General features: G+C 34.6%; 1 protein-coding gene across 1 annotated transcript in view; it reads right to left on the bottom strand.

Annotated features, from left to right (window-relative positions):
* Nucleotides 1-12649, bottom strand: part of MAN1A2 (mannosidase alpha class 1A member 2) — a 203289-nt gene that overhangs the window by 82657 nt on the left and 107983 nt on the right. The window contains exon 6 of the mRNA XM_006161400.3: nt 9650-9744. Coding sequence (XP_006161462.1) covers nt 9650-9744 — 95 coding nt within the window. The remainder of the gene's footprint in view (nt 1-9649; nt 9745-12649) is intronic.

Below are 12649 nucleotides of genomic sequence, written 5' to 3'. Positions count from 1 at the left end.
CATCACTGTCAATAAATAGAAGAAAACCTGCAGAGACTACATGATATGTCTACTCAAATCCAAAACATTCCATCTAATCGCTAAAGGGCACATTCTAAAAAAAAAAAAGAAAAGAAAATCTTCTATTTAGAAAGTTACCCCCAAAGTCAAAAGAAGCAACTATCCCATCAGATGCACATATATCAACAGAGAAACAACAAACATGAAAAAACAAGGAAACTTAACACCTTCAAGGAACACAGTAATTCTCTAGTAATAGATCCTAAAGACAAGGAATTCCTGAAACACTGAAAAGGAAATTAAAAATAATTCTAAAAATACTCAGGAAATACAGAAAACTACTTATAGGCAATTCAATAAAATAGAAAAATAATAAATAAGAAATTCAATGAACAAAATAAAATGATCAATTCAATGAAGAGCTGAAAACCATAAAAGAGAACCAAACAAATTCTTGAATGAATACACTCAATAAATGAAATTTAAAATATAATAGTTTCAACAATAGATTAGAATTAGCGGGAGAATCTCAGACCCAGAAGATAAATCCATAGAGATCATAGAGTCAGGGTAAAAAAACAGAAGAGTGAAAAAGAATAAAGATGCCCTATAGGATATGGGATACCATAAATCAAACAAATATTCATATTATGGTAGTTCCGAAGGAGAAGAGATAAAGATAGGGATCAAAGCTTTTAATAAAACACTAACTAAAAACTTCCAAAGTATTAGAAGAAATATGGACATCCAGGGGGAAGAAGCTCAACGATCTTCACACGGATTTAACCCAAAGAGGTCCTCATGGAGGTATACTCTAATTAAAACTTTAAAAGTCAGAGATAAAGAGAGACTTGTGAAGTACCAAGAGAAAAGCTTCAATGTATAGAAATCTTATCGGACTAAAAGCGGATTTCTTAGCAGGAACCATACTGGCCTGGAGAGAATAGAATGGTATATTCGAAATACTAAAAACCAAACAACCAAACAAAAAAATCTGCCAGGACCCATACATGGTGTAATGGTTACATCTCTGGACTCCCACATAGCTGACAGTGGTTTGAATCCCAGACTCGTCAGCCTAAAACTCATGCTGGGCACATGTGCATGCATGCCCAAAATCCCGAGAGGAGAATTTCTGTGGAGTGTCCGGCTTTCGGGAAGGTGATTTTTTGCTTTCTGTCTCTCTGTCTCTCCAGTAACAGCATGTACCCTATAGCAAAAAATCTCTCTTAAAAAAAGAAAACTGCCAAGTCAAAAATAATATATCCAGCAAATCTATCCTTGAGGACAGAAGGAGAAGTAGAGTCATTCTCAGACAAGCAAGGCTGAGAAAATGCATCTTCACAGCCTTATAGGAAATCCTTAAGGAGTCCTACATGTGGGAATAAAAGGGCAAAACTACTCACATAACAGAAAATTAAAATATAAAATGCACAGGTAGATTAGCTACAAAAATGAGGAACAGGAAGGTAGATAGCAAAATCTACTACTATTACAAATTGCCAAACCATAATCATAGACAATAAAAGTGAAAAAAGGACCAAAAAAAACCAAAACAAACCAAAAAATATCTGACAAAATAATATAAATAAGTTCCAATCTATAAAAAAGGCTGAAATCCTGTAATAGGATGTTAAGTGGGCAAGCATAGAGGACATTACGCTAAGTAAAATATGCTAGACACGCAGAAATATTCTATGTTCTCCCTCCCTAATGTCAAAATTGAAAAAATATGGCCTCATCCCTGAGGTATAGGGATAAAGAATCACTTAGAGGGGCCAGTAGGTGGCATGGTGGTTGAAGTGCTGAACTCCCACATGGCTGACCACAGTTAAAGTCCCAGACCCGCTGGCTTGCTTTTTCACGTTCCCCTTCTCTCTCTGTCTCTTTCTGGTGAACTCGTATGTGCCGTAGAAAATTAAATAATGATAATGATAAATAAAGTTAAATAAATAATTCTTAAAAAAAGAAAGAAATAAGTAAAAAGAATAGCTGCTATAACCTGAGAAAGATGGAAGGTACGACGGTTCAGAAGAATGTTGATGAATGGAAATAAAACTGCAGATAGAAGAACAACTTCTAGTGTTATAAGAACAGTGAGGAGAATATAAATGGCAACAATGTGCTTTATATCTCAAAAGATACTAACAGGAAGATTTTTAAATGTTCCCAACACAAAGTAATGACAAATGGCTGAAATGATGGGGCTATTAATTATCCTGAATGAATTACTACGCACTGCATTCTTCTACTGTAAAATCACACTGTATCCCCACAAATATGTACAACAGTATTACAGCTTAATAAAATATGTTTTTAAAAACTCATGGAAAATGTGTTCTATGAAAACATTATGCACAGATTTTAAAAAATTGTATGCCAAAATAAAGTTGTACCTTAATATCAATTTCTCAGAAACTTTTAAAAATACATATGACAAACAAGTTCTTACTTATCAGAAATAATGATGGCTAGATGAGAGAATCTACATCTTTTGTTTTTGTTTTTTAGAGAGAGAGATTTTTGCTATAGGGCATGTGAGCTTGCCAGAGAGAGACAGAGAGAAAAGGCGAGAAATCACCTCCTCCCCCAGGGGGGATGGCCAGGCTGCAATCCCTTCTCCTCCATTCTCCTCTCAGGATTTTGGGCACAAACACGCATGCACCCAGTCTGAGTTCAAGCCTCCAGGTCTGGGACTTGAACTGTCGTCAGCCATGTGAGAGTCCAGTGACATAACCATTACACCATCTGCTGGTCCTGAGAATCCACACCTTAAAAGTGTTATTAAAAAACAAAACAAAACAAAACAAAAAACAAGGCAGAATTCTACATAGACTGGAAATGTCCTTTAAGAAGGAATGCAGAGGGGGACCAGCAGTTGGTGTAATGGCTATGTCACTGGACTCCCACGTAGTTGATCGTGTTTTGAGTCCTTGACCTGGTGGCTTAACCTCACATTGGGTGCAAGTGCGTGTGTGCTCAAGATCCAGAGAGGGGAATGGAGGAGAAGGGATTACAGCGTGACCAACCCCCTTGGGGGGGGGGGCGATGATTTCTTTCTCTCTCTCTCTCTGGCGAGCATACACGCCCTATAACAAAAACCTCTCAAAAGAAAAAAAAAAGGTAAGAATGAATGCAGAGGGACTTGTAGATGGTGTAATGGTTATGTAGCTGGACTCACACAGTCAACTGTGGTTCAAGTCCCAGACTTGGAGGCTTAAAACTCACTCCTGGCACGTGTGTGTGCATGCCCCAAGTCCTGAGATGGGAATGGAGAGGAGAGGACTGCAGTGTGGCCATTCCACCTAAGGGATGGTGTCTCACTTTCTGTCTCTTTGTCTCTCTCTGTGTCTCTGGTGAGCACACATACCCTACAGTCAAAAAAAAAAAAAATCTCTCTTAAAAAAAGAAAGAAAAAGAAGAGAAAGAATGCAGGGCCAGCAGGTGGCATAATGCACATGCCTGCCCAAGATCCAGAGCAGAGAATGGAGGAGAAGGGATTGTGGTGTGGCCACATCCCCTGGGCAGTGATTTCTCACTTTCTGTCTCTCTCTCTCTCTCTCTGACACTCCCGTGAACACTCATGCCCTACAGCAAAAATCTCTCTCCAAAATAAATAAATATATAAAAGGAATGAATGCAAAATAGAGACTTTTCTGAACAAAGGAAAACTATGAAAATCTATCTCTACAGATTAACAATACAAGAAAAGCTAACCAAATTCTTCAGACTGCAGTGAAGTGACACTAGATTAAAACTCAGATCTCCAAGAAGAAACAAAGAGCACTGGATATAGTAAACACCTGGGTAAATTATTAGACTATTATTCTCCCATTAATTTCATTGAAATACATAGATCTGTTTAAAATATATATTTTTAAAATGTATTTTTGAGACTTATACTATATTAGCTGTAATTCACTTGACAACCATGTAAATGATGGGAGAGAGGATGTAAATGAACAGGTTTCATTGCAATGTTTGTATATTTTATGTGAAGTAGAATCATATTTATTGTATATTTGAATTTTGATATAGGGTGCATGCACTTGCCAAGTGGGGTGATAAGAAAGCATCCCCAGAAGGGTATGTGAACACTGCAATCCCTTTTCCTACATTATCCTCTCAGGATTTTGGGCATGCATGCATGTATGCACATGCATACACACACACACACACACACACCAGCATGTTTCTCAAGCTGCCAGCCCTAGCCAACTGTGTGGTATCCAGCTGCCTTAACTACCACACCACCAATTTGCCTAAAGTGGTATAATATTTATTAACTCTGTAAGTTGACTGAAAAATTAATTATGTATGGTATGATTCCAGAAGCAACCCTAAAAAGAAAAGCTAATAATTAAATGAAAATGCTAATAAACTAAAATAGAATTCTAAAAGATTTTCATAAGCTAAAAGAAGTCAGTAAAAAAAGAAGGAAGAAAAAACAGAAACTAAATCAAACTGTATTGATAATCACATTAAGGATTAAACATTCCAACTAAAAGGTAGCTATTGTCAGACTGGCAAAATTTAAACATATGCTATCTTCACAGAAAAGTATTATAATTAGGGCCCAGCAGGTGGCGTGGTGGTTAAGGTGCTGGACTCTTACATGGCTAAACCTGGTTCAAGTCCTAGACCTGTCAACTTGCCTTCTCTCTCTCTTTCTCTCTCTTTCTCTGGTCAAATTGAATGATAATAATAAATAAATGAAATTAAATAATTCTTTTTCAAACAGTATCAAAGTTAAAACAATACAGTGAGAATGAAAATAGGTTAAAAAAAAACAAAGTTAAACCACAAGAAGAGTAAATATAAGAAGAATGGAATAGTTACATCAATATCTAACAAAACAAACTGGAAGCCAAAAATATTACCAGAAATGAACAGGTATACATAAAAATGATAAAAGGGTAAAATCTTTAGAAAGAATTAAAAATACATAAAGCAAAAAAATTATAGAAATGAAAGAAACAAAGAGAAATAGACAATTCCACAGTCATACTCAGGATATTTTAACACCTCATCTCATCAATTTATAAAACAAGTACACCAAAAACAAATAAATGAAAAAAAAGCTAGGAAGGTCACAGAGGACCTGAAAAACATCATCGACCACCTTAATCTAACTGGCATGCATAGAACACTACACCTCAAAAAGTCCACCTACTTCTCCAGTGTAGTTACAAACACTATATGCTGACCCATAAACAACTTTCAATACATTTTTTTAAAATTCAAATTATATTTTTCTTATCACAATGAAATTCAATTAGAAATTAAGACAATAACATATCTAAGAAACCTCCTAAAATTTGGCAACTGAACAACACAATTATAAATATGTATCAAAGAATAAATTCTAAGGGAAATTTTAAAATATTTTGAGGTGAATGATTAAAAAAAATTAAAATTTCATGGGATGTAACTAAAGCAATCCTTAGAGAGAAATATATAACTTTATTTTTTAAACTAACAAAAAAAGTAGCTTCTAGGAAAAAAGAAAGTTCTAAAAATCAATGATCTATGGTTTCAATGTAAGAAGCTAGAAAAAGAACAAAGTGATTCCAAATTTAAAAAAATGAAAAACAATAAAAATAAAGGAGACATCAATGATATGAAAAAGACAATAGTGAAAACAAGAGAAACAAAAAATTCTTCTTTAAAAAGATTAGCAGAATTGATAAATGAGTACTTGGGCTAATAAAAAGAGAGAGAAAACACCTATCACCAGTATCAGGAATGAAAGAGGGATTATTATTACTGAATCTAGAAAAATAAAAGGCATAAGAAACATAAACTTTACACCGAGTTTGATAATTTAGATAAAATTTTAAAACTTCAAAATACAATCAGCTGAGGCCAAATGGTGATGCAGCAGTAATAGCAACTATACCAACAAAAGGTCATCAGTTCTCATCCTGGTTCCTTGCTATTCACACTGAGTGGATGCCCATCATCCGGACTGGCCAAGGCTGGCAGTGGCTAACAATGTAAAGACTCTGTTGGGAATGCCTCTTTCTTTCTCTCACAAAAGAAATAAACTTAAAAAAAAAAAAAGATAATTAACTAAAACTGACACAAAATGAAAATAAAATTTGAATAGTTCTCTCTACATATATTCATTGGAAAGATCGGATTATTAGAAACCTTTCCACAAAGAAAACTTCTGGCCCAGATAGTTGCACAGGTGACTATCATACATTTAAGGAAGAAGCAGCACTAGTATTACACAATTATTTCAAAGTACTGAGAGAGAATATGTCCCAGTTCATGTTATAAAAACAGACAACTCAGCAATACTGTACAAAGGTATTACCAAAAAAAAAAACCTTCTACCAATATCCATCATGAACATAGTTTCAGAGAACTAGGAAACAAATAGAGTAAAATATTAAAAGGATAATACATTGTGACAAAAAAATACCAAGGAATTCAAGGTTGATGTAACATTTGAAAATGTTATTAAGTAATTTACCATACAAACAGAATGAAGGCAGATATCCTCATGATTTATCTCCACAGATAGAGAAAAAGTACCTGGCAACACTTAACACTCAACCATGATTTTTAAAACACTTTCAGTGAAATAGTAATAAAAGAAAGTATCTTCAATCTAATAAAGACAATGGATGAAAACTCTACAATTAATGCCATACTTACTTTTTTTAAAAAAGCAGTATTTAAAAAGCTTTAATGGCTGGGAACCAGCAGTTAGTGTAATGGCTATGTCGCTGGACTCCCACGCAGTCGACCGCGGTTCACATCCCGGACCTGGTGGCTTGAAACTCATGCCGGGTGTGGGTGTGTGCATGCACGAGATCCCGAGAGGAGAATGGAGGAGAAGGGATTGTGGCGTGACCATCCCCTCTGGGGGGTGATTTCTCGCTTTCTGTCCCTATGTCTCTGTCTGTCTGGCGAGCGAGTGCACGCGCCCTATAGCGAAAAAAAAACTCTCCAAAAAAAAAAGCTTTTATGGCATCAGCCAGTGGTAAGATGAAGGTGGCTGAATTTTACATGGTTTACTAAAGTCTGAGTCCCAGATCCAGCAGCTTGAAAAATATGCCATGCACATGTGCATGTGTGCCCCAAACCCCAAAAGGTGAAATGGAAAAAAAGGGGTTGTGGCATGACCATCTCCATGAGGGGTGTGCATTCTCTCCTTCTCTCCCTTTTCCTCTAGTGGGTGCAAACATCCTCTAACAATGCTTTTTTTTAGAAAAGGAAAAGGTTTTATGAAGATATATACAAATATAAAATATATAGGTGGAGACTTACAAACCAAGATATAAACCCAAAGGTTACAGAACATGTATTTGAATACATATAAAATTTAAATGAATGAATGACAAATTATTATAAAGGCAACAGACAAGTAATAGAGTAGAGAGAGAAGAATTAATCCTGTAATCTACAAAATGCATTACAAATTTATTAGAAAAAGACAAACAACCCAAGCAACATTCAGGAATACACATTTCACAAAAAAGTAAATCTTGATGTTCAATAAATTTATGAAAAGGATGTTTAAATTCACTAGTCAGAAAATACAAATTAAAATAACAATGCATAATAGTCTATAGCCACCAGCCCCTCAAAGACCAAAAACTTGAACCTATAGACGTTTAGGTACTCTTATATGCAGTTGGTAGAAATGTAATATACTATAGTCTTTTTGGAAAATATTTTGGCAGTATCTATTAAATTTAAAAATATATCCCTTTGATCCAGCAATCCCACAGCTGGGACTCTGTCCTGTATAATTAAAAGAGGCATATGCCCTTTGATCCAGCAATCATATTCTTTCTTGAGAATAATTTTTTAAAAATTCCCACTAGATAAAGACACACACATATATATAATCGGGTGCTACTATAGACATGTTTGTAGTGGGAAAATAATGGAAACAAGTATCACTGATACAGAAATCAATAAATTATGGTATTACTATCCTGCATCTAACTACATAATCATTACAAAGACTGATTTAGTATTTTATCAGATGATCCTGAAGAGTACTTCCCTGAGGTACAACTGAGTGAAAAAATAAGTAGAACATCCAACAAACTTTTTAAAAATCACCAGATATGTATGCTTTTATTTCAGTATACAGTATCATACTGTAGTAGATAAATCTGCTAGATTGTTAACACAGACTGATGGTTTTCATTCAGCAAGATTAGGGTTAGGCCTATATGTGAGAAACACACAGACCATGGCCCCACTGCTCCCAAAGGAACCTTAAAAAGGTAAATAATTACATTTATGATATATAAACATTTATGATATATAAACTCAATGTATAAATACATTCAAAGAAATTAAACAAAAAATAAATCTATAAAATGCTCTAGACATAGTCCTTAAAAACCTTTCTACTTTAATCTCAATCTCTTAAATCTGAAATTCTAGAATTTAAGCTCAACTCTTTAAATTCTTTTATTCTATGCAGACAAAAAAGAAAGGCCTATAAACTTTCTTATCAGAATTAAATTTTAATTATTACCTAAGAATACTGTGTGATTCTCACAATGATCTGAAGAAAAAACACTGGAAAGTCTGTCACGAAACTCAGTAAAGAGAACGAGTATGTCCACAACATCACTTGGCCACATCCTCTCATGGAGGTTGTTCTATTGATAGAACTCTAGTCAGCTTTTCCCTCATACAGGAGGTAATCTGCTTTATATACAATGTACGAAATCAGATGACAGTAAAGTTAGATTTAATGTTCAGTATTAAATGCTGGTTTCTCAATGTAAAGCTGAACTCACTAAAGTTCTCCATTAGAAATAAATAGCTAAAGCAGACCACTTTTTTTCAAATAAATTTGCCAGGGATTCACACCCTCTGAAAAACAAATGTTCCCCACTTTCATTCTAAACAGTCTGTATACAAGGAGAGCAACAGTCAACTTTTCATGAAATTTCTAAACTCCAACATTAAGATAAATAATAAAATTTAGTTGGAGAAAAATGAGCAGCAAAAATTTCATCATAAATTTAAATGCAAGTTAATGTTGTCATTATTCAAATTTTAATTATGTATCTTTGCATATCTATAAAGTTGTCCAGGAATTCATCTACTTCTAAGTTGTAAAAGCTAGTGTTTTCTATTAAAATGAGACAGATTGGAAAGAATGATACTTAAGTAGCACAGATATTATAACAAAGACCCTACAATCAAGATTATTAATTATTCTTCCCTTATCAATACAGGATAGAAAGTCAAGACCCAGACATATTGCTTTCCACTTGATTTAGAATTATCGCAAGATGATATATAAAAAGAAAAAGGGAAGGAAACAACTTTGAATCCAGGATAATAAGAAATGGAATGAATAAGGAAATAAAAGAAATCAGTGGTATGTAACTACACAGGTGAGGAAGAAAAATCTAAATGTAGAGAAACAAGTAGAAAATGGAATTAAGGTATAGTAGGTGACTTATTTGTATGTAAAGAATCAATTTTTTTTTTAAAAGATGTTATAAAGAAACATGCTCCTACATATCTGTGTAGAAAAGAAATTTAAGTCTTAAAAAGTATATTGGAAATGGATCATGGAAATTTCTAAGACTAAAAAGGTAAAAAAAAAAAAAATCAGTTAATTTAATTCTTCCAGAAAAGACAAAACCACATAGAGTACCTTTTCAGATTCACCATTGCCCAGGGAATTCCAGTTGGTGTGTTAAAGGCAGGAAGGAGTTTCTCAGCCAGTTGTACTGCTTTAATCTTGAATATCTGAGATAAAAACATGAATACTCATAAACTATACCATTAGTAAGCACTGCTTACTTCTCTCTTATGGCATGTATACCACAATGCACTGAGCATGAAAACACTGGAGGGAGGTAGGGAAGGTATCTCATTGGTACCATACAATCACAGAAAATGTTTGCAAACTGGATACTGAAGAAAAGTACCCAACTGCAAAGGCCTAAACACACAATGAAATGAAATGAATAGACATGGTTTTGATGTTAACATTATCTGTATTTTCACCTGGCAAAAATCTAACAAAACATTAGGCTTTGGAATTTTCATCCAGGGTATGAAAATATATGAGCTAGTTCAAATATCAAAACAAAACAAAAAAGATGCAATCCAGTTTGGATAAATGTCCTTAAATTACAATAAACATGTATATGTATCAACATTTTTCATCAGAGTTAAACCACGTTATAAAAAAGGGGGGAAAAAAAAACTGAGTTCACATTCCAAGCTTACTCTGAGAGTTATGTTTCAACCATCAGTCCCAATTGCTGCTTTTTTGGTACCCCAAAAATAAATTTGTCTAATTATCAGTGGCTTCCAAACTTTGAGAATTTTACAGTACATTTTTACTGTAATATAATGCAGTCAACCTGGACACAACAGTTTTGGTACCATCAAACAGAAAGCCTGCTAAACTTTAATTGTTCAGTCAGAACTGTGTAAGCTGAGGGCTAGCCCCATGGCCTAGTGATTAGGGTATCCAGATGCCACATGGCTGATTGATTGTGCAGTTTGAGTCCCAGATGCAGCAACTTGAGAAACACACCAGGGACATGTGTGTGAGTGCCTCAAATTCTGACAGGATGAGACATAGAGGACAAGGTATTGTGATGTGATCACACCCTGTGGAAGTGCTTTTCTCTCTCCCTCTGTCTCTCTGCCTTTATAATACACATTACCAAGATGTATTATATACAGTAAAATTTCTATTTTTGTAGCATGTACTGTTATCAAGATAAATATTGTAAAAGTTATAACATTTTCTTAGCATATCTCCATAGACAGATTTATGTACTCTACATTAGAGACCACTGACTTACAAACTCCAAACTGGGACTAGATCTAATGTTCTATCAGGAGAAGAAGTGTGTTTTATATACTTCAACCCTATTTCCTCTCAGATGGATTCTAGACTGACTGGTTCTAACTTTTTACTGTAGCCAAGTATTTTTATTAAAATGTTATTAAACATAAAATTCTTCAAATCATAAATAGTTAAAGGTCTAAAACATAACACATGTTGAAATGAAGTTATATTAAGCAAAACAAATTTACATTATTAGGGTATAACATATTAGAGAGGAATATGTACAAGTAGAAAAAGAAACATGGCATTAAAATGTTCTGTGAAATTCTTTAAATAAAATGAAAGCTACTTAGCCAAGCTTTTTATTTTTTAATGTTTTTTATGATAAACATCTACAAATAACATTTTCTTCAATAACTACTTTAACATAAACCCCAAAGTAAAACACAAGAATATAAAGTTTTAATAATCTTCTTACAGTCTCTCATTAATTGAGAAAAGCAAATATAAATTAGGTTTTTACTGTATTAATATTTATGTGCTAATAAAGACAAATAACACATTATATTAAACTGTATAGCTTCTGTTTACCATGAGGACAAAGGAACTAAGTTTTTTATTTAGTATTAATGCCACATATAAGGGGAGGACTGTGTCTTCAAAAGTTAATGGAGGGACCAGCAGTTAGCATAATGGTTATGTCACTGGACTCCCATGTAGTCGACCGCGGTTCGAGTTCCGGACCCGGTGACTTAAACTCACGCTGGGCGCATGTGCGTGTGTGCCCAAGATCCCGAGAGGAGAATGGAGGAGAAGGGATTGCGGCGTGGCCATCCCCCCTGGGGGGTGATTTCTCGCTTTCTGTCTCTCTGTCTGTCTGGCAAGCGCACGCCCCTATAGCAAAAACCTCTCCAAAAAGAAAAAAAAAACGTTAATGGAAAGTTTATACTATGAAAAAACTATGCATGGGTTTCTTTTTTTTTCTTTTTATACCAAAATAAACTCATACTAACTTGTTATAAGCTGTCTGGACAGGATCTGTTATGAGGCACAAAAAAGGATAAGATATCCAGGAGATTGAATCAGTAATAAATAACCTCCCAAAAAAGAAAAGTCCTGGCCCCGATGGATTCACCTCTGAATTCTACAAAACTTTCAAAGAAGAGTTAACCCCCATTCTGCTCAAGTTATTTCTAAAGATCCAAAAGGGTGAATCTCTCCCTAATTCATTCTATGAAGTCTCTATCACCCTCATCCTTAAAACTGATAAGGACAGGACAAGGAAGGAAAACTATAGGCCAATATCTCTGATGAACACAGACACAAAGATTCTCAACAAGATTCTAACAAATCGTATTCAACAACTTATAAAAAAGATCATACGCCATGATCATGTAGGCTTTATTCCAGGAATGCAAGGTTGGTTCAACATACGCAAAACTATAAATGTAATACATCATATTAACAGGAATAAGGATAAAAACCATATGGTCATATCGATTGATGCAGAAAAAGCATTTGATAAGTACAACATCCCTTCATGATCAAGACTCTCAGCAAAATCGGCATAGAAGGGCCATTTCTCAATACAATAAAAGCCATCTATGAAAAACCCATAGCAAACATCATCCTCAATGGGGAAGAGCTGAAAGCTTTGCCACTAAACACAGGAACAAGACAAGAATGCCCACTGTCTCCACTCCTTTTTAATATAGTACTGGAAGTCCTCGCCAACGCAATCAGAAAAGAGGAAAAAATAAAGGGCATTCGAATAGGAAAAGAAGAGGTGAAACTCTATTAGCAGATGACATGATTGTATACATAGAAGACTCAATGGTCTCCATG

The sequence above is a fragment of the Tupaia chinensis genome, unplaced genomic scaffold (genome assembly GCF_000334495.1).
Source record: "Tupaia chinensis unplaced genomic scaffold, TupChi_1.0 Scaffold138517_1, whole genome shotgun sequence".
NCBI lineage: Eukaryota > Metazoa > Chordata > Mammalia > Scandentia > Tupaiidae > Tupaia > Tupaia belangeri.
Note: the sequence above shows the minus strand (reverse complement) of the source record. Positions and strands in the feature narration are given on the sequence as shown.